Consider the following 23,647-nt stretch of genomic DNA (forward strand, 5'->3'; position numbering starts at 1 on the left):
CATTGAAATTTTCCATTAGACGTCTATCCACAATCTGTTAACTTTATGTGGATCAGTAATGGTGTCCAGTGCTGTAGACTGAGAGACCTTACACTATCTGAGGCTGATGGATGTTTGTTTGTGGAGGTGAAAAACGGATGGTTTCTGGCTGTATCATAATGCTGTTAGGCGTTTGCTTAGGCCACAATGTTCCATTAGTTTGCTCAAAGTGAGTGGACATTGCCTCAGATATTTGGAAACTTGCTGTCTCACTGCCCCCTTTCTCAATGCCATCTGGTTCGGTAGCTCCCCTGGGGAGCCGTAAATCTTCATCAGCTGGTTTCATGTCGTCCTCTTCCTTATCTGTAAGAACCGGGTACTTAAAATTCAAGGGTGTTTGGTGACCTCTGCTGCCAGCTTGGCTGCCAGCGAAGCTGCCCCTTCCACTGTATGATCTGGTACGTGCTGGTAAAATAGCGCTTCCATTTCCAACACCGTGTTCCACTGGATAGGAAGAAGGATGAAGAGGAGGCTGGAAGTGACTCTCCTGAAAATGTGAAAAATAATAATAAAAAAGTTAAAACGGGACACTCAAAAGAATGCTTTTTTGAGAAATAAACATTTCCTAGATAACTAATTTTAATTTTGAGTTAATAAAAAAGTCACCCTACAAACAACTTCACAAAAACTAAATGCATTATGTACCCCTTTCTACTAATCGCATTATATGAAATAAAGCTGACAGACCGATGATGCTTTTCTATTAAGTTTACCTCAAATGTTTACAATACTAATGTTCAAAGTCTATTAATCTAATTTAAACATTATCGTAAAACACATGTGAGAATTTTTTTTTCTAAATTTACACTAGAAGTATTAATACATAATCAATTACTATTTAGAAAATGTAGATATGCATAGGGCATTATTGCCAGTAGTCATATTCCAAGAATACTGCTACAGTAGAATGTTACTAGAAGTGTATATGGCGTACGTGATAAGAAGTGCGTGAATTGCATTGTATGATGTCCAAAACCCAGTTCTAGCTAATTTAGACCAGTAGTTGTGTTAACTGCCCTACAGGGTCACCAACAACAGTATAAAGAGATGTCTATTTTATCAGTTGTTATCGCATCTACAGAACCTCTGTGTGAGACTCAGTCGGTGTGATCCTTCTCTGCAGACAAGACTAAAACTTTTCTACTCACAGTCCAGTCTATGAGGTATTTTATTAAGCGTTTTTCCACCACATACATTTGAGTGACACAGTGTTAGCCCGCCACTCATTAACTCTTGAGTTTAAATCTTAGTGCTATTGGCCGGCTGGGCACCCACACAGACATGGCTGGCTGTGTCTTAAGGTTGAGTGGTTGATCAAGTGACTTATTACTGCTGCAAGTGAACTGCAGCCTCTGCTGGCTGGTCGAGTCTCTGTTTGTAATACTGCTCTGTGAGGCAGGGAAAAGAATCAGTCTGCATGTCAGAGCAGGAGAGTAATAGTCTGAGTATCTCTTCAGTTAGAGTGGGGGTCGGCAGCAGGAGAAAAAGTTACGACTGGGAATTGCATATGACTAAATTGAGAGGAAATTGAGAAAAAGCAAAAATAAAATAACAAAAAAAAAACCACTATGGTGAAACTAGTTTGGTTTACAGTGTGTTTGGCACCACTCAACAATAAATAACAATAACAATAAATGCAAGTCAGGAATACATGCTGGACAGGGTGCCAATTAATCACAGGGCAACACACACACAATCATCTAAAGAAAATTTGGTGCAGCCAATGTATCTGTTTGTATGCATGTTTTGGTGTGAGATGGAGGAAACTGGAGCACCTGAACGAAACCCAAGCTGACACAAGGAGAATGTGCAGTAAATCCAAGACCTGTTAGGAAATGTGTTGCTATTTGACATCCATTTCAACAGCAGGTATATGTTGTGTATGTAAATAAATAAAATAATGTAGCATGCATTCAAGGACTACTCCACTTGTAGATCAAATGTCATAAACACCTAAATATACACAGCAGTGTACTTACCGAAGCTACCAGTGACATATTGCTAATCCTGGTAAAACTGCCATCCAATCTGACTCGACTAGGCACTTTCTCTCCATTTCTCTCTCTGGTCATTGTTCGCTCCCTGCTTCGTCTGGATGTGTTAAGAATGACAGGTCGACCCAGGGAGTCCAATCCTCCTAAAGTAGAATGACTGTCTCTAGACTGAGGATGTTCCTGTTTGTGTGCATGTGTGAGTTATAGTGCAAGGAATAGCGCAAGAAAGCAATGAAAAATGTATTTTATTTGAAGTACAATTGGAATTTTGAAAGCAATTTGGGGACAACAGAGCAAAAACCTACCAAAGAACTGAGACTGGTTTGAGCTCCTTCAACTCTTAGTGGTGTGTTTTCATCTGTCTGTTGAAGAAAAAAAGAAGGAAAATAAAACATTTAAAATGTCCTACTTTTTAAACCTGTGTGTAAAAGTCAATATATAGTTTTAATCAGAAGTATTCAACTTTCATTGCAAATTAGGTTTATTGACAACATTTTTACAAACTTTCAGTTGTTTGCAATAAACAAGTCAAACAAGAAAAATTTAAATAGCTCAACACAACTGATATAACAAGTGATTTCTCCAAATTCAACACAAACTGCCACTATTAATGACTACTGCAGTCTTAGAATTATTCAACCCCATAAACAGAATCCCTCATAAGAGCACACATTTGCAAATCAGTGCTGACTTAAGCACACTTGATGCAACCTATCAATAGTATCATTAGTTGCATCAGGTGGGTTTGAGATAAAACACACAGAATACCTGGACAGGCTCGGGGTCTGCTGACTGTGAAGTTTGATTGCATGTTAGAAATATGGCAAATAACTCAAGAGAGTTAGGAGATTGCCTTGCACAAACAAGGCAAAAGATACAAAAATATAGTAAAGTCAGTTATTATAATAAGTTATAAGTTATATAAGTTATAATAGTTATAAGTTAATAATATAATATAGTAAAGAGTTATAAGTTATAAGGATCATTTGTAAGTTCAAAGTTAAAGAAACTCTGGTTACATTAGCCTGGTGTGTCTGCTGCTACCAAATTCCCATTCAGAGTCAGGCAGTCAAAAACCTTGGTTTCAGAAGAAGTCCTGCAAGATTCTGAAGAGGCCATCACAGTGGCCTGACTTAAAACCCCAAAGAAAAACTTTGGTAGGAGGCGGTTGCAGCGCACAAACCCATGAATATTAGTAATCTGGAGAGGCCATTGCCTACTAAGTACTAAAGACGCTTCTCACGAAGGGGTTGAATAATTCTCAGACTGCATTAGCCATTAATTAATAGTCAAGGGGCATTTTGTTTGGAATTTGGAGAAACCTCTTGTTATATTAGTTGTGTTGATCTAGGTAAATTGTTCTTGTTTGGTTTCTTGCAAACAACTGAAAGTTTGTAAATCAAATTTTTGGTAATAAAACTAATTTGCAATATAATTTTAATTGCAACTGCACTTTTGGTGTTTGCCTAGTTGAACATTTTACAAAACAGTAAAGAAAGGACATGTAATACACTGTTCTTATTAGCAGGTGGCGCCAGACCAACATAGTGCAACCTCATGGTGTGGTGGAATTATCTACTATATGTGAATTACATTTACATTTTCGGCATTTAGCAGACGATTTTACCCAAATCGACTTACAGTACTGCGATAGTATACTGTCTAAGCAATTGAGTGACAATCTCTCAGTATTGGGGCTTAAACCAGTGACCTTTCGATTACAGGTCTAGTACCTTAACCACTAGGCTACAACTGCCCATCAATTCTAATTCTAAGTCTAGCTTACTTTATGCACTACATTTTCAGCATTTAGCAGACGCTTTTATCCAAAGCGACTTACATTACAGTATACAGTGTGAGCAATTGAGAGTTAAGGGCCTTGCTCAAGGGCCCAACAGCAGCAACCTGACAGTGGTGGGGCTTGAACCAGCGACCTTCTGGTTACTAGTCCAGTACCTTACTGCTTGCACTAAGACTTTTGTACTAGGGTCAGTGATAGCTCAGTGGTTAAGGTACTGGACTAGTAAACAGAAGGTTGCCGGTTCAAGCCCCGCCACCACCAAGTTACCACTGTTGGGTCCCTGAGCAAGGCCCTTAACCCTCAATTGCTCATCGTGTTCCACTCATTGTGTAAGTCGCTTTGGATAAAAGCGTCTGCTAAATGCTGAAAATGTAAATGTACTGGCATTCTGAACTCACCTTAACTCTCCAACCCCACCCCCACACCAAAAAAGCTGATTTAAACCAATCCAGTTTGGAAGTTGTTGTGTTAGTAAAATGTATGTTCATACCTGGTATTTAGTATCTATTGATGAACCCATTCTAATAGAAGCATGCCTGGATAGAGTGTCGATTTCTTCCCTTAAAGATAAAAACAAAGAGATTCGTATTTTAATGATATTAAAGCATTACTAAGATTTATTAAAATGTTTCTTTTTGCAGAGCATTGGTTGATTTGTATTTACTAAGATAGTTTGGAATAAAGGTTAAATTGTGTTTTCTAATAAAATGTGTAATTCACTGTTAAAGTCAGTTGAAAATTAAGAAGCTATAATTACACAAGATAAGGCCCTTCAGATATATAAAGATGCTCCTGCTTATATCAGTTGTACTTTTACAGCTGATTTATCACTCATATACCCTTATGATAATATAACAACTAAGCTGACTAGCAATGTCTTCATGTATAAAGTGTTCAAAGTAAAAATTTAAAAATACATTGCATGTCTTTACAGTTCGTCTTAATGTATTGGCTCAGTATCTACAGTCATCTTCAGTCTGACCGAAAAGCACAGTAATTGACATCCAAAATTCCAAAGAAGAAGGAAGGGGGTTTGAAGGAATGAACACACTAAATAATTCATATGTGTACTGTATATGTTTCTGTGCTAAGTAGTATTGTGGCTCTTTCTGTCACACCAATTCTACATCAGAAAAACTAAAATATTGTGCAAAACGAGATGCGACAGTACTTAATATATTAAAATAAATCATTCTTCATTAATTTCTGTGTTCATGTACATGCAAAAAAATTTTAACAGGTTTTTAAAATATTCATGTTACATCATTTTGGAACATTCTGTAAGCAGGTGAAGTGGTAACAGGTTTAGATGTAAAAATATGATTGGTCTTTTACCATCTACCATACAAAATATTGTAAGAAGATTCAGGAAATTAAGACAAATCTTAGTCCGTGTATGGAAGGCCAGAACTGACCACTGAATGTGCATGACCTTTGAGCCCTCAGATGACACTGCTTGAGAAACGCATGCTACTGGGATAAATATGGACACACAGGCTTGAAAGTATTTGGGAAAACAATTGTCCTCTTAACACACTCCTCCTCTGTGGCATGAAATGCAACATGAAACTCTAAGAGAAAGACGTCAGTTTTATGCTAATGTGCCCAAACTAATCTGAACTTGACCAAAAGCCAGTAGAAACGTGTGCTGTTGTTTGTGCTTTTTGAAATTAGGTTTCATTTATATAGCACCATAAATATTAAAATCATATTATAGCACCAACTATAATACTGTATATAGTAGTACTGGGGTAGCACGGTGGCTAAGTGGGTAGCACTGTCGCCTCAGCAAGAAGGTCCTGGGTTTGATCCCCAGGTGGGGCAGTCCGAGTCCTTTCTGTGTGGAGTTTGCATGTTCTCCCTATGTCTGCGTGGGTTTCCTCCGGATGCTCCGGTTTCCTCCCACAGTCCAAAGACATGCAAGTGAGATGAATTGGAGATACAAAATTGTCCATGACTGTGTTTGATATAACCTTATGAACTGATGAACCTTGTGTAATGAGTAACTACCTGTCCTGTCATGAATGTAACCAAAGTGTGTAAAACATGACGTTACAATCCTAATAAACAAACAAACAAATACTGTATAGTAATACTGTATATACTATATAACTATATCCAGTTATAGACACTTACTTTTTCTCATGCAGCTCTATGGCCAGTAGTTTGTTTCTCTTTTTGTGATGGTGGTTTACTGTTATAATAACAATCACCAGAGTAAGCACCACCATTGCAGAAATTCCTCCAATAATGGTCAGGAGGAGCTTGTCAAATGTTTGTAGACTCTCAGCTACCTCAGGTAAATTCACAGGCACATATGGGTACACAAATAAAACAGACATGCAACACACAAAATGCAAATAAGTTCATGCATGTTCCAACAACTCACCTAACCACATCATTTTATAGTGTAATGCTATGTACATTATATGTTCCGTTTATATCCTGAGTAAAAAGACAGTAGACATTGCATTGTAGTCCAATCAGCAATGTTAGCAATAGTTGAAATAGCCGGGCGAGACTTTTTCTTTGACAAGATCAAAGTTTAAAATATCTGAAAAATTGGCTTGAAGGTGAGTGTAAACAAAGACTGTTAAATAAAAGGCGTAAGGTGACACATGGTGTTGGCAACATCATGCTATGGGCTGCATCTCAGCAGCAGGGACAGAGCAACTGGTAAGAACAGACAGGGACAAAAACAGGAAGAACTTCTATAAAGAAAACTTCATTTAGTGCGCATGCAAGCTCAGACCTGGACACCACAAAGTACAAAGTTTTACCACCGCTTTACCCTAGTCAGGGTTGTAGTGAGGAAACACCCTGGACAGGTCACCAGTCCATCACAGGGCAAATACACTCATACACATTTACACCTAGAGCAATTTTTTTTGTCTCCAATTAATTTGACTGAATGTCTTTGGACTGTGGGAGAAAACTGAATTGTTTTATGTTAAAAAAAAACTTTATATTATATATAAATAATGAGGGTAAGATTTGAGGCCTATTAATTTTGATAATATATACATGAATATTAATTGTTTTAATGCACATAAAGCAAATATGAATGTTTCAAATATTTTGTGTACTGTGTAACTGTCATTTAAAATGCTGTAACCTAAACATAAGGTGACATTGAACAGTTGAGAATCTCTTCCCAACTCTTACCAAATGTAACAAAAAATGCCCACTTTGGTAAAAGATCTATTGAATGGTCTTACATGACAAGGCTGTTGAGAGCAGAGATTATAAGTTGATGGCATCATTTTGCTTTCACTAAACTTCAACAGGTGGCACTGTGTTGGTGTAGTGTGAAGGGCCTGGGTTTGATGCCCCGGCTGGACTGCCAGGGTCCTTTCTGTGTGGAGTTTGCATGTTCTCCTTGTGTCTGTAAGAGCTTCTCACAAGACATGCAGTTAGGTGAGTTGGATCTATTAAAATTGCCCTGTATTCTGCCATCCGGCTGGGCTGGGCGGCTACATGAACAACGATTGGCTGTTGTTCACAGGGTGGAATAAACTGGACCAGGGTTTCTCATAACTGGTGCAATTACGACCTCTGCTGGCTGACTGATGGCGTCTGCGTAAAGTTGGGGAATAATGCTGATCAGGGTGTGGCTCTCCGTGCACAAGGCTGATCTGCATATGAACTCACCTTGTGCAGGTGGAAAGATGCAGTCGGTACTGCACACGTGTCGAAGGGGGTGTGAGTCAGTTGCAAAGCTCCTCATTCAGCGGTGGAGGGTTGTATTGGTAGAGGTGAAGCGTAACACAATCACTGTAATTGTATACAACTAGATTAGGGAAAAAATTGGGGGAAAAAATTGGAGAAAAAAAAAATGGCCCTGTATGTGTGTGAATGTATTTATCTGTGTATCTGCCCTGTGATAGACTGGGGACCTGTCTATGCTGTTTCCAGGTTCAGGTTCGTGTTTGTGCTCCTTAAACAAATTAATGCATATATCTGGACATCAGCCTTCGATACACAGGGTATCAGAATGGCAGCCCTGCCATAGTTTTTAACAGTGTGAAGTCACGTTTTGTCTAATTTTTGTTGAGGAATTGTGGAGCTCATTCAAGTTTGTGTTTTTTATCTCAGTAGGCTTTGACATGACATTTGCCTATGTTTGATAAATGCTGTTATGACGTTTCAGATTTTTACTCATTAAATATTGTAAGTTTTTGAGATTTATGAACCTTCGGTTAAGGTACCCACAATTCGGCCTTTTTAAAACTAATTAATTACTTTGAAATCTTACATATGAAAGTGCAGCTTTGGTTTTACTTGTGATTTTGACACTTATTAGAAGTTAAACTTTTTTTATGTGGTATGTTTGTAAAGCACTTTTAACGTTCTCACTAACCCAGGGCAAGGAGAAGAAAAGAGAAAGTGATAGCGTAATAGCATGATAGCTTGTTTTTGAAACATTAAATAATGTCTCGTGGAAGTTCAAGACACACACTTGTTCAACACCACATTTAAATCTGGTCAATAATAGAAAAAAAACTACAGAATAACATACCTGTTACAGTTACATTTAAATGAGCTTTCCCAGAGCCAATCTGATTGGTGGCTACACATTCGTATACTCCTTTATCTGTCAAACTGAGAGGCCTGTTAAATCGCAAAATCTCTTTTTCTATCGTTACACCATCTGGCAAGCTTCCACCTGTCCTGTGTAGTAAACAAACATGACAGATATTAATACAGGTTCATGGCTCCTATTTACATCAGTCAATTGTACACACACACACACACGTGTTTCTGCATTTTATAAATGAGCTGTTTTACATAAGACTGAGACACATTTAAAAATAGTGAATGAACAGTCAAATCTCTTCGTGGTGTTTTGTGGCTGTTGCTATTCATGCATTTACGAACAAAACACATTTTATGATGAATACAAAAACGTCATCTGATCCAAACCTACGTCCATGTCATTTACCAGTCATCGAGTGCGTTTTTCAGCTTTCTAATCTACCCTCCCTCCTTTGTGTGAAAAAGTGTTTCTGACGGTTTTGCACAAGCTGGAACACGATACCAGGACGCACTTACTTCACCTGCTTTGCATCTGCACCGAGTCAACACAAAACGGGTTCTTCAACTTACGATGCCCGCCGAAATGTTAAATGTGTGTATGTTTTTTTCATGTGTGACTAACTTTTTAGTAAATTTGATTCCTATGCATAGTTGTAAAATAAGACATTTATGTGTGGCTAAAATGATTAAACAACAGCTTTACCACATATTTAACACGTACATGACCAGTGCTGCATATATAAAAGTCTTTTGAAAGCGCACAAGTAAATCAATCAGGGTGTGTTAATTAACTTGGCACATTGAATCACCAACTAACCACACCTTAGCCATGGAATACTTTGGTATGCAAGACAAAGAGGAAAACAAAAACAGAAAAAAAAACATTGCTAGGGCTGAGGGCTGAGCAAAGACAATACACAGACTGGACTGAATAATAAAGAATTCCAAATGCTTGATTATACTTTTTGCTAATTATAACTTTTAGTTTTAATTCATTTTCCTATTCATTTAAATGATCCTCCAGTCCACCCAAGGAGGTTGGGTCCTCGCTGAGTCTGGTTCCTCTCAAGGAGTTTTTTTTTTTTTGCCAATGTCGCCCTTGGTTTTATCAGCAGGAGGTTTTGGTCTGTTGGTTCTGGATTCTGTAAAGTTATTTTAAGACAATGTGTATTGCAAGTGCTATACAAAACAATTTGACTTGACATAAATTTTGCGTACAATCAATTGTGATTCCTCTCCACCAATGCCGATCCCTGCTCTGATTGAGGAGAACAAAGCTAACCCGTGCCCACTCCGACACGTGGTCAGCATGCCGTATGCATCTTATCACCTACATTTTGACGAGTGCAGTGCAGCTCAGCACTTTGTATGGAGAGACACACCCTGAGAGCACTCTTTTCTCATCTCTGTGCAGGCACCATCAATCAGCCATCAGAGGTTGTAATTGCACTAGTTCTGAGAGAGAGACCCTATCCGACTTAATCCCGCCCATATCTGAACAACAGGCCAATCATTGTTCATGTGGCTGCTCAGTCTAGCCGGCAGGCAGACCTGAGATTTAATACGATGTATTCGAGATCCCAGCTCTGTTTTTTCCGCTGCGCCACCTGAGCGGCCACTTTGCCATGCTTAATACAATATTAAATAATAAGTATTTGGACACCTTACAATGTGTTTTTTGGACATACTATTTTAAAAAATTTATCTTTGTGTCAGTTAAAGGATCTCAGGTGGCGCAGCGGTAAAAACACACACTAGCACACCAGAGCTGGGATCTCGAATACATCGTATCGAATTTCAGCTCTGCCATCCATCAAACAATGATTGGCCTGTTGTTCATATAGGGGTGGGGTAATAAGCCGGGTAGGGACTCCTCGTGACTGATGCAACTACGACCTCTGCTGGCTGATTGATGGCGCCTGCACAGAGGCAGGGAAAAAGTGTGTTGATCAGGGTGTGTCTCTCCGTACACAAAGCTGATTCACATATATGCACTCGCCTAGTGTGGGTGAAAAAATGCAGATGACTGCTGCCCACGTGTCGGAGGGGGCGTGGGTTGGGTTAATTTTTCTCAAATCAAAGCGGCTGTCGGCATTAGTCGAGAGGAAGCGTGATGCAATCGGGCAGTTGGACATGCTAAAAAAGTCTGGAGACGATGCATAAACGAAACAAAAAAAAAGGATCTACTGAAAAGGCTGTGTGTCTATAGAAATTTATCTTTGTGGACCTTGCTTTGTGAGCATGGACACAGACATGCTGAGTCAGAAAAGGGCTTTCCCCAAACTGTTGCAACACAGCTGGAAGGATACATTTTATTTTCTATAACTGATTCTATACATCTGTTAATAATGGGTGTGGCTGTACAGAACTGAACAAACGATTGACAAATGCATGACAAAATGATTCACCTAGCAACCCTTTAGGGAGCACTCTTTAATTTGCTGTATGTGAAAAGTTTAGCATGTTCTCTTTGTTTTCTTCTACTATGCCCTGTAATTGATTTGTGTCTGGTTCAGGGTATATTTCTGCTCTACTTCAAGTGTTTTACCGCAACCCTGACCAGGATAAAGCAATATCTTCATTTCATTTTTAGGTTTTACCATTGCTTTGTTCTGATCAGGGTCAAAGCAGGTTCAGCTTCCCTTAAATTACTGGGTGCAGTGCAGTAACACTCCCCAACAAGATGCCTTCGCCACCACCTCACTCCCCTAGACACACCAAATCATGTCTGAATATAGATGCCTGATGACAGCAGTAGTGAGCTAGCACAATTTACTGCTGCGTCACCTGAGCGCCTTGAAAATGAAAGAATGAATAAATGAAAGAATAATAAATTAATGTACGGTATATGTCAAAAGGTATGTGGACACCCATCCTTATAATTGAGTTTATGTGTATCAGTCACAGGCAGCACGGTGGCTCCATGGGCAGCACTGTCGCCTCACAGCAAGATGGTCCGGGTTTATTCATTGTAAGGTGTCTGCGTGGGTTTCCTCCGGGAGCTCCGGTTTCCTCCCACAGTCCAAACACATGCAGTCAGGTTAATTGAAGACACTGAAATGCCCTATAGGTGAATGGGAATGTGTGTGTGTGTCTATCCTGCGATGGACTGGCGCCCAGTCCAGGGTGTTACTGTGTGCCTTGCGCCCATTGAAAAGCTGGGATAGGCTCCAGCACCCCCCTGCGACCCTAATTGGATAAGCGGTTAAGACAGTGAGTAAGTGAGTGTATAGTGAATCACACCCATTCATAACAGGAATAAAAAAACAAATATATACACACTATACGGCCAAACATATTTGGACACCTAAACATGTGCTTGTTGGATAATTTAAAAATGAGTGACCTCTATCTGACCTCTATGTGATCTTTCCAGCTATAACAACAGCCACTCTTCTGAGGAGCTTCTCACAAGACATTAAAGTATGTCTGTGGGAATTTGTGCCCATTTAGTCAAAACAGCATTTGTATGCCTGGGCACTAATGTTAAGAAAGACTCAGTTGACATTCCAGATTATTCAAAAGCTGTTCAGTGGGGTGTAGGTCAGGGCTCTGTGCAGGCCACTGAAGTTTCTTAAAACCATGCTTTTCTTTGTGTTTATAAAAATTGCTTTGTGCAAATGCCACAGTTATGCTGGAAAAGAATAGGCCAAAGAATTGGCTTCCCCAAACTGTTTCTGCCAAGTTGGAAGCATATAATTTATTTTATATTATAACTGGAAGGGGTGTTTCAATGTTTGTTTTTTTAGGTATATAATACATTATACACTTGTTGCAACATTTAGGTACAGATTCTTTCCTCTTCCTTCATGACAGCAAGGTCGGTCCAAAAAAGAATGGTTTGACAAGTTTGGTGTGGAGGAATTCTAATGGCCTGCCAAACTTCATTTCTTTTATATTTTAGAAACCATGAATGACCTTCATTTTAACCTTCATTTCCATATTATCCTTAGCAAAGTACCAAGAACTCTAAAGATGAAACACTGATCTGATCTTCACATCTAGGTGAAGAACCACACACAAGTGTGGTCATTTACCTGGTCCAAATGAAATTGTCTGGTTTTGGGTTTCCATCAACATCACACTGTAGTGTTGCTCCCTCTAATCCCACATACCAGTTACCATCATAACCCGTGATTGCTGCATCTGGGGAATCTAGTAAACACACACATACACAGGACTATTTGAATAAACCCACATTATTAGGCGTACTTCACTCTCATCGTAAGCTTATAAGCTTGGGTTGCTCCAGCTGGGTGATTTACAACATTACATCACATGCTCCAAGTAATAAACCAAACAGTAATAAGAAGCATAATTATTTCTTAATACTTATACGCTACTGAAGATTTCACTGTATGAACTGTTGAACTGGTGTAGTCTGTTTATTGGTCACACCCAAAACGTGCATGGATCATTTCTTGTAAGCTAGAATGTTAAGACAGTGAATCAGACAGAAACTGAACAGTCATAGTTCTAAGACAGACACAAAGCAGATGCTACTAATCTGCCAATACATGTAAAAGAGAGGGTACAGAGAGGTTAACTACTAATTAGACCTAGACAAGTTGCACACTTGTAAACAAAAGTAAACCTTTGGGAATAAATGTGAAGAACCAGCTGCATTTTAAATCTGAGAACTTGATTTACAAAATTGTGAGTTAAGTTGAGGGTACAGTTTTTCAGCTATGTTGAGGGTACAGTTTTTTAGCTATGTTGAGGGTACAGTTTACAAATTCATGAGTACAGTTTTGCTAAATTGTGGGTACACTTTACAAATCCGTGAGTACAGTTTATGAACTAAGAGTACAGATTACTTAACTGTGGGTACAGATTTTGCTCTTCACATATTTTTTCTCATTAGTGACCCCTAAGGGGCTCTGTAGGAGTTCAGCTACTGCCTAATAGAAGAATAATATAAAAATAAAAAACATAAGTTAAGAAACTACCAAATGGTTTTGTTCTCAGTCTATTTTTTTCAGATACAAAACAATAAATATATTTTTATCCACTTTATGAAAACTAAAAAATAATGTTAAATTGTTTTGGAATTTATTTTGTTTTGGAACTGTCAAGTCAAAGTCCAGGCCCTAATCTTATGCTGTGGTGTGACCGGAAAAGGACTGAAGATCGACATTCTAAAGGCGGGTCAACTAGTTATTCAGTTCATGGGTTCACATACTTTCTCCTGTGTAAGTGATAAAACAATGTGCTCAGTAAAGCCATGATGAAGTTAATCATTGTTTGTTATTACTTTTGACAGCATGCCATTCTCTATTATTGTGACCAGATATAAAATTCTGTTATTTCATGAATGTATACATGTAATTAATTATAAGCTAACCACAGGAAAAAACCCCAGCCATACACTACACTACATACTCCACAAATCCCTTATCAGACTCACAGTGCACAACAAGCTGATTGCTGATCCTCCGTGGGTTTTTCAGGGATGGGTGCCAGACCAGGCAGTCAAGCTTACGACCGTTCATACTTCTCAGAGGGTGAAGGGAAAACTGGATGGTAGAAACACCAATCTCTTGAGTGCGGTTCAAGCTTTGGCCTGGCAGGTCTGTTTCCCATGAGAGTCCTGCAAGTGGTTTAGCCGCTGCACGACACGTTGCAGCCACCCGGTATGACTGTCCCTCCGCTAGAATAACGGGGTCCACAGAGGCTATAATTTTGGCTGTAACAAGAGAAAACAAAAGACATAAGATGCTGTGGAAAAAGTTTAGACATTAGGATATTTATGTTATACTCTGTTACACAGCTGTGGCCATTATTGGCACCCCTGTATAACAAGTAGACTGTGTAATATAAAGTGTTAAGTGAAGCTGCTTGGCTATATTTAAGTTATATTTTGAAACCTTCTACTACATCTGTGTGATGTTTAAGCCCTTAGATGCTGCTTTTTATAGAGACCTTCATGCTACTATGTAAAGTCTGTTGAAAAATCAAGTCCTTTGTTGCATTAGGAAATACAACCTGAAATTTAATTACACCAAAGATAAGCCATAAATCAGTTTAATACAAATGCTGCTATTTTCTCTGGGCCCAAACTCATCTCAGATGGACTGAAAGACAGTGGAAGTTTGTGCTGTGGTCTGATGAGTCCATGTCTCAGCTTGTTTTTCTTGTGCCAAAGAAGCAAAAGAAGCAAGGGAGTGCATCAGTGCCCATGGCAAGGGTAACTTACATCGAACCATTAATGCGGAAAAGTATTTTAGAGGGATTTAGGGATTTTTGAGAGGCATGTGCTGCCTTCAAGGCAACATCTTTTCACGGGAGATCCATGATTATTTTAGCAAGACATTGTCATGACTCATTCTGCACAAGCTACATGAGCATGGCTCTGTTGACACAGAGTGCTTGTGCTTGGCTGGCCTGCCTGCAGTCCAGATATGTTTCCTATTCAAAATTTATGGCACATCATTAAGAGAAAAAACAGACAATGACGACCCCAAACTGTTGTATTAAGCAAGAATGTAGCAAAAATTCCACTAGCAAAACAGCAACAATTAGTGTCTTCAAGTCCTGAACAATTAAAAAAGACAATTTTAAGGAGCTGTGACGTAACACAGTAGTAAACCTGCCTCTGTCCCATCTCTTAGAATTGCAATTTTTAATTTGTGTATATTTACCAAACACAGTTGGTCAGTAAAAACACTGGAATCTTTACTTTGCATGGTAACGTCGGTGGGTACTGGTACCACACCCACCAGACTTTGATTGGTGCACTAAGGGACATCGTGTAATGACTTGTGGGTTGTCTACCCTTTTCAGGGTGGCTCATCATTTTAGGGGGCTTGACTGTGTTTGATGTTGTTTTTTTGTTCATGCAAACGGTTCTGTCCTGTGGTTCCGATACAGCCTGTGCAGTTCACCATCTGCCTAAAAGAACCTCCTAAAGAAAGCAAAGCAGCAAGTCTGGTTTCTGCAGAGAAATAGCCTACGCTACAGCACATTTGTCAGTTAAATTATAATAGTACATTTTTGATCAGCACCGTTCAAGACACCCAAGGGCACTGTACAATAAAGGGAAAAAAACATGTACAAACATGCAAACACAAAACACATATCTCAATTCTGGCTCACGCTAAAGCCAGCTGGAAAGGGTGGGTTTTAAAACTAGCTTTGAACATAGCTGTAGACAAAAATGCAAAAAAAGATTCAAGAAAATTAGCAAATCACTGTCATTGTAGTGTTAAAATAGTGTCATTGTAGTTTCTGTTATTGTAGGGTTAAAATAAACATGCCAAGTTATAATTACATTTAAAAATATATTTCTAATGAAAAGAAACTGATCTCTTTTTTAAAAATAAAGAAAACAGGTTTCTTGCCCTTTCAGCCCCGCCACACTTAAGTAATTGCTAAACTATAAATGTATCCTGTTTTAACCCATCAAGTGGTATTAACTGACAGAAATAGCAAAATGAAATAGTACGCTAGCACACCAGAGTTGGGGTTTCGAATACATCGTATTGAATCTCAGCTCTGCCTTCTGACTGGGCTGGGCGGTTGCATGAACAACGTTTGGCTGTTGTTCATAGGGTTGGGGTAAAAAGTCGGATCATAGGTCCTCATAACTGGTGCGACTGCGGCCCCTGCTGGCTAACTGATGGTGCCTGCACAGGGCTGAGGAATAATGCTGATGGGGGTGTGGCCCTCCATACACAGTGCCCGTCGGTGAATAAACTCGACTCGTGCAGGTAAAAAATGCAGTCTGTACTGACTGTACGTACCAGAGGGGGCGTATGTCAGTTGAGAGGCGTCCTCAGTCAGCGGTGAAGGGTCGAATCAGTATAGAGTACGCAATCAGGGTAATTAGACACGACTAGATTAGGGGAGAAAATATAATAATATACTTACACCACACAGTGAGAGACATTTTAGTTTTAAAGCTCCCCAGGGGAAATGTAGTGATTGTGCAAGTATATGTGCCCTCATCGGAAGGCTCTGTATTCAGAAGAATCAGAGCAGAGTTCTCCAGAGGGTTGCTGTACTCGAACCGTACACGGCCTTTATAATCTGGTGTTTCTGTGAGGGAGAGAAAGAAAGAAAAAATTCACATTTGTCAATGAGAAGAATTTAAAGAACTTAGAGAGGCAGTGGGGGAGAGAAGGATGATGGCCAAGCTTTCATCCTTAATGGAGAACACCTCCCACCCACTGTATGAGACAGTGGCAGCACTGGGCAGCTCCTTCAGCAACAGGCTTCTTCACCTGCGTTGCTTGAAGGAGAGATATTGCAGCTCCTTTCTTCCTTGTGCTGTCAGACTCTATAACCAGCACCACCCCAAACACAATCACAACAATTCATATGTTTTTTTAATATTTGCACTAATTTTAAGGAAACCTGAATGATGTACAATACATTTTTGAATTCTGTGCAATAACTGTCGTACTCTGTGCAATTCACTTTATAAAACAGTGCAATATTTATTCTGCTTTTCAAAGACTTTTGTAATTGTTTGTAATTTGTAATCTTGTAATTTTATATACTGTATTGTTTTATTAGGGCTGTCACATGATTACAATTTTTTATCAAGATTAAAGAACCAACTTAATTGCGATTAATCAACTGCACAAATAACTAAGCAAAATTTGAACATTTTTGCACATTTTTATTGCAAGAAAATGTTTACCAATAAAAAAATGTAATAAAATTATGATAAAATCATAAAATCTAAATTATCGTTAGAAAGTTAGCCAATGCCTATACAGAGTGGTTAACAGCTACCCATCTTTCAGCCAGTTATTTAAAATGACAAGTCTGTTCACATTATCTGGCAAAAGTGAGGACATTTTCCTGTTCATAAGCCTGCCACTGGAAACAGGTGCTCAGGGTACTAATATGAACCATTTCTAGATGCAACACGTATAACGTCATGTAGACCCACATCGTTAACTATGTTAAAGCATCTACGGTCCATTGCGATCCATTTAACAACAGAGTTTGTAATGTTACCACAATGTGTATAGTCCATGGGCTTTCCATCCAAATGAGAAACAATCGAGTTTTAAAACATTAAAAGTCATTTCTTTGTATTTTTGTTAAATAAAGATTCAAGAAAATTAACAAATCACAGAGATCACTGTTTACAGTAATAATTAGTCTACAGTAAATATGGTACCAGTACATAATACCAGTATTATCAGAAAAAATCTGAAAACCACAAATAAATACAATGGATTTGTTTACCTATTTTTCCTTCCAAATGATGAGCTGTTATGATCTGCTGTTCTGTGCCATCTTTGTTATTCCGTGTCCAGCTAACTTGAACAACGTTAAATTTATCTTTCAGTTCAAGTTCCAACGCATTTAACTGACAGGGCAGACGGGTCTCTCCTTCTGCTGTTCCAAACACAGAGGATGAAGGTTCCAGAAACGCTCCACCATTCACACATGCCACTACAGGATGGAGAGAAAAAATGAATGAGAGAGAAGACCAATAAAATGCTTGGATGCAAATTCATCTAAATATGCCATTGTTTGATGGGTAACTGAGAAATTAAAAAAAGATTTATTATAATATTATGTAGAACAATACAATGTAGAACAATAACATGAACATAACGACCATGACATGAATGAGTTCAGCATTAAGAATGCACTTTTTAAACATTGAAACTAGCAGTCCATTACAAGACTAACTTAATAATCAGACAACGTGGCTGGTATCTCAAAACTAGTCACAACATCATTATTTAATATTTAAAAAAAATAAAAAATTAAATGCAAAATAGGATTCCCACTGACCACTGACTGACAAGATGTTGTCTAGGTGAGCTAGATGTCTAGGTAGTCTCATCAGTGTAATGACACTAACATGAGAATGTTTAATGTAGATAGATATAATAGAATGTCTTTAGAATGTCTTTATTTGTCATATATACATATGCAGACGCATATTTCAGCTTGTCTGAAAGCTGGGTTCAGAGCGCAGGGTCAGCCAAAGTACGGCGCAATTGGAGCCGAGAGGGTTAAGGGCCTTGCTCAAGGACCCTACAGTGGCCGCATGGCAGAGCTGGGAATCAAACTCTCAGTCTTTCAAATGATAGCCCAAAGCTCTACCCTCTCGGCTACCACTGTCACCGCAATGTACTTGTATATGTATAGGTGTATATGTGTAATAGGTGCAGCAGGCACAGGAAATGGGGGAAAAGCAGAGAGCGTGAGAAAAAAAGTGAAACAAATTAAATAGATGAGAAAATATCCAATGTAAGCATGAAACTGTATTTGGTTTCACATGGAGCAGAAAACAGCTGGTGTGTCCCAAATACTATCTTAATATTAATACATTTTTTATGTTGAGTTATTGTATGGTTGCAAGCTTTACGGACTTCAGACGATGCCTAGCATTACTCATAGTAAAGGCTTATCTAATTTACGACTGTAAAATGTATCACGTTTCCCGTGAAATATGCAATTTGCTAAATTAAAATTTAGGTTTGTGTTTAAAGACTTAACATTTTCCATTCACGTAGCGTACAAAATATAAGGCGCAATATGCAATATGAGGTGGTCCTAACAATCATACTTAAATTAAGTTAGTGTAGTGTACTGATAATGTTTGATGTATGTGTTTACGTTTGTCCCTTTGAGGATTCCATAGTCAGTGTAGAAGTGTGCTTTTTTACACACATGATCATCTTTGTGCTGCACCTCAAAAGAACAAGCCATAACAAGTATTATACTCCTGGTAATTTGTCTATGTATGGTTTATTTCTTTTTTTTAATAAACTTAGTAAACACTGAAGACACTCGGTTACATTAGCAATTGGTTAGACAAAATGATGTTGAATTTTAAAGCAGCTAATGCCTAGTTCACACTACACGATTTTTGCCATGATTTTCGCTCGGCGACTGGTCGGCGCTAGATTTGCCGGCTCGGGAGCAACTCAGCGTTTGCTCGGGGATCAAAACTCGGCTCTCAATCACTATGTGTGAACTACTCAACAACTCGATCTGAGCAGCTCTGCAGAAATATATCTAGTTTGTCAAATATCTGGATCTGAGTTGCCTGACTGGCAATGAGTGCTATGTCGAACAGCCAATGAGAACGCAAGATACAGGGTGAGGGGAAACGCAGGGGAGAAGTTGTAAAATGGTGGGACAGGGGCATAATATAGTTTATATCAGAATACATCGACACACACAAGTTTCACAGTATTTCTGACGTTATTGTTCTCTACAAAACATAACACCAACACTGCATTGCAAAAAATATTTATTAACCTCCAACTCACTATAGAACAGTCCATGCTGTTCGCGTTGCCAAATCCACTTCATTTATTTTTTCTCTTTGATTTTACGCTGCACATCAGTGCACAAACTTTGATCGCTCGCTACTTGTTGGTATCATTAAACCTTTCATCACTTCTCGTGTTTGTTTTCGTGACAAAACGTAGTTTGGGAGACCAGAGCCGATCAGTCGTGTAGTGTGAAAGCCACACCGACTTGAAAGACTCCCGATTAAAAGAGATCCAGCTGTGTAGTGTGAACTGTACAGCGACCTGACGACTTGGAAAGTCGTGTAGTGTGAACTTGGCATAAAACACTACTCAAGTAACTGAAATTGGAAAACTCAGTTGAGAAACAGTTAGAAAATTTCTAGCTAGTGATGCAACAAAGATTTTTACTCACTACATGGTTTAGTTTGCATCATTTATGCTTTGTGCATCATTGCGTGGCCATGTTGCTGTTTTGTGCTTCTGTTACACAATAAAATCACTTTGACTGAGGTACATCTAGCAGGGCAGAAGTTTTACAAACTGAAGTTGGCATCCTATGCCACATTTAAAGTCACTAATCTTTTCAGTTTAACCCATTCTATGGCGAGTTTTTGTCTATAAAAATTGCATGGCAGTATGTTCGATGTTGGCAAACACCCAAATTAAATAATTGAAAGTGTGTCTATTTACTTTTTGGGCATAAAGTGTAGCTTGTCTGTTAAATTTACCATTACATCTGTGTCTGTTGTAATGATGTGTTTTACTCCACCACAAAACAAACTAAAACTATACCAAGACTAGTGGGTACTGGTCACTCATTGGGAAACTACAGCATTTGGTCCTTATCATATGAAATCTCATAAGAGAAGTGCTGTGAAGCATCATTACAGTAGAGCTGAATAATAACTGCTGATAGCCAGCTAACAAAGCCTAAGTCAAGCCTAGAACTAGCCAAGCCTAAAACTATAGCGCCATAATAGGCCAACTTTTGTCAACATTAATTCTTAGCTTTTAGACTGAGTCTTTAAAATCAAATGTTATTAGTGACTGTGTATGCTGGGTTTTTATAATAATAAGAGTGTCTAAAAATACTTTTTGTGCACCATTTACTAAGCAATTACTTACAAATACTAATCCAAACAAAAACATTTAACTGGTCAATTGAAGATCCATTATAAAGCAGAGCGTGTGCTGGCATAATAAAGACAAAACAAAACAGATGGGCGTGTGCTAGTTTAAGAAAGGGTGGAGTAAAAAACAGGAGAGTAGAAGAGATTTAGGGATGACAGATAAACATGCTGCTCGACTTGTTCAAACCCTCAACATCATTAGTCATCAGTGGGTGACAAAAGTTCAACTCACAGACATATAGAGTTCACTGATAGTGATAGAGTTACCACTGACCTATAATGTGGCTGCAGATAAACTACGTAACCACTGATTGGTAGACAACACTTCGTTCTAGTGGATTCCTTTGTCTTAGCCAAATCAAATGCCAAGAGTTGCATAAAATCAAATGTAGAACCATGCCAACACTTCCAGTAAAAAGGGCAAACTTAAAAACTCAGTGACCGTTAATGTTACCATTTACAGCAGACGCTTTTATCCAAAGCGACTTACACAATGAGCTGAACACGATGAGCAATTGAGGGTTAAGGGCCTTGCTCAGGGACCCAACAGTGGCAACTTGGTGGTGGCGGGGCTTGAACCTGCAACCTTCTGTTTACTAGTCCAGTACCTTAACCACTGAGCTATCACTGGCCCTGTTATCTGGTTATCCAGAGCAACTTACAATTGTAACTAAATACAATGCAAACAATTATGAGTTAAGAGCCTTGTTAAGAGGCTCAACAGTAGCAACTTGGTAGTGGCAACCTTAACCACTAAGCCACCACTTCCCTACGTGGGTTTCACATGTGTTCCCCGATGTTGTGGAATCAGACAAGAACAACACTTAAGCTTTAAAGCAAACTCCCAAAATGGGACCATTAAATGCGACAGCTTGTAAACTTGAGTTAGCTTGGTTGCAACGTTTGAGAGTGTTAAACTGCTGTTTGTTTATTTATTAGGATTTTAACGTCATGTTTTACACTTTGGTTACATTCAGAAATAGTAGTTACTCATTACACAAGGGTAATCAGTTCACACAAGGTTATATCAAACACAGTCATGGACAATTTAGTATCTCCAATCCACCTCACTTGCACATCTTTGGACTGTGGGAGGAAACCGGAGCACCCGGAGAAAACCCACTCGGACACGGGGAAAACATGCAAACTCCACACAGAAAGGACCCGGACCGCCCCACCTGGGGATCGAACACAGGACCTTCTTGCTGTGAGGTGACAATCCTCCCCAAAAAAACACTGTGCCACCCGGGTTTCACATGTGTTCCCTGATGTTGTAGAATCATACAAGAACAACAACAGTTAAGCTTCAAAGCAAACTCCTAAAATTGGTCCAATAAATGTTAAAGCATGTAGCTTGTAAACTTAAGTTAGCTTGGTCGTAATGTTTGAGAGTGTTAAACTGCTGCTGGAAGTAAATAATGCAAAAAAAGGAAGACAAGGGCTGCGTCCGAAATCGCATACTTCCATACAGAACAGTATGCAAAAGCAGTACGCGAGAGCGGTAGTGTGTCCAAAGACGTAGTATTCATTAAACAGTACGCGAAAAGTACCTACTGCATGGGTGGCCATTTTTGAGTATGCAAACACAGCACACTGCGGTCCAATAGTCTATCCCATAATTCAAGTGGAGCTGAAAGATGGCGGAAAGCGGAGTGTCGGCTGTTTACAAGTGTGAGTAGGACAAAAATGTTATGATTAAGTACAACCCTGAGTAATGTCAGTAGCTTTGTGGAGAACGACATGATTAATTTTGTCTGATTTTAAAATAGTTATAACTGTGGCGATGAGACATCTGACAGGCCAATCTGGGTTTTGCAAGGACCATGAGAACACTATAAATGTGCATCCTAAAACTATCTGTAAAGTTTGGTGAAGGATGAGTTACTGTCCAGTTTTTCCTGGACCGAGCTGTTACTGCCAGGGAAGAAAAATCTTAATTATATTACAGAATACAACCACATTCCTGAGAATGTTGTCCTCTTTAATTTGTGTGGTATACATCTTTTGCTGTTTGTGACTAAACAAAAGGAAATCTGAAATCCTATTCCAAAATATAGAGGAACATTTCTCCAGGAACCTGAGGCTTTTATAGCAGCTAAAAGAGGAACATGTGGATCTTTCTCTAAATCATTGTTATTCTGTACTAGCTGTACAATGTGCTGCACAAACACTTAACACAATCAGTAGATAGCTATCAGAATGCATTTTACAGTTAGAGATGCACCAGCTTGATTAAACTGATTTGACACTTTCCTACCGATCAACAGACATGTTCGTGTTAATGGTTGTTGATCTCTTTTTTATGTACATCTTCAGAATTTACACAAAAGAGTATAAAAAAATAAATTAAAAAAAAACATCCAGTGAGTGGCAGTTCTGCAAGTTGGAAACACCCTGTCAATTAGAGAAGTCAGAAGAGATTGCCAGAATTACTTAAAGCAGCAGAAAAGCTGCAGCAACTCTACCACTTTTTACAACTGTGACGATTAAAACAGCATGCTAACACACCACATGCTCATTTCAATGGAGATGGGCTAAACCAGCAGAAGACCACTCCAGGTTGTATTTCTGCCTAAAACAAACCTGAGACCATGGTGCGCTTTGGCCAGACAAAACTAAAACGTACAGTAACTATTAAGCAATAATTTAGTTGAATATTGTTTGGAGGAAGTTAAGGGACAGTGGTAGCCTAGTGGGTAGGGCTTTGGGCTGTCAACCGGAGGATTGGCGGTTCAAATCCAGGCTCTGCTGTGCAGCAACTGTTGGGTCCTTGAGCAAGTCCCTTAAACCTCTCTGCTCCAGGGATGCCGTACGATGGCTGACCCTGCGGTCTGACCCCAGCTTTCAAAAAGCTGGGATATGCAAAGAAAGAATTTCATTGTGCTGTATAACTGTATATGTATATATGACAAA

General features: G+C 39.0%; 1 protein-coding gene across 1 annotated transcript; it reads right to left on the reverse strand.

Moving 5' to 3' along the window:
• nectin4a (nectin cell adhesion molecule 4a) lies at window positions 1-23,327 on the reverse strand. The gene is made up of 11 exons (XM_062993549.1): window positions 23,318-23,327; window positions 17,572-17,781; window positions 16,240-16,407; window positions 13,778-14,056; window positions 12,408-12,525; window positions 8,350-8,505; window positions 5,971-6,117; window positions 4,325-4,394; window positions 2,339-2,395; window positions 2,019-2,213; window positions 1-526 (listed from the first exon to the last, which is right to left on the reverse strand). Exons 1-11 carry the CDS (start codon window positions 23,325-23,327, stop codon window positions 89-91), a joined length of 1,848 nt encoding a protein of 615 aa, XP_062849619.1. The 3' UTR covers window positions 1-88.
• Between the last annotated feature and the right edge of the window lie 320 nt (window positions 23,328-23,647).

This window comes from Trichomycterus rosablanca, chromosome 4, assembly GCF_030014385.1.
Source record: "Trichomycterus rosablanca isolate fTriRos1 chromosome 4, fTriRos1.hap1, whole genome shotgun sequence".
NCBI lineage: Eukaryota > Metazoa > Chordata > Actinopteri > Siluriformes > Trichomycteridae > Trichomycterus > Trichomycterus rosablanca.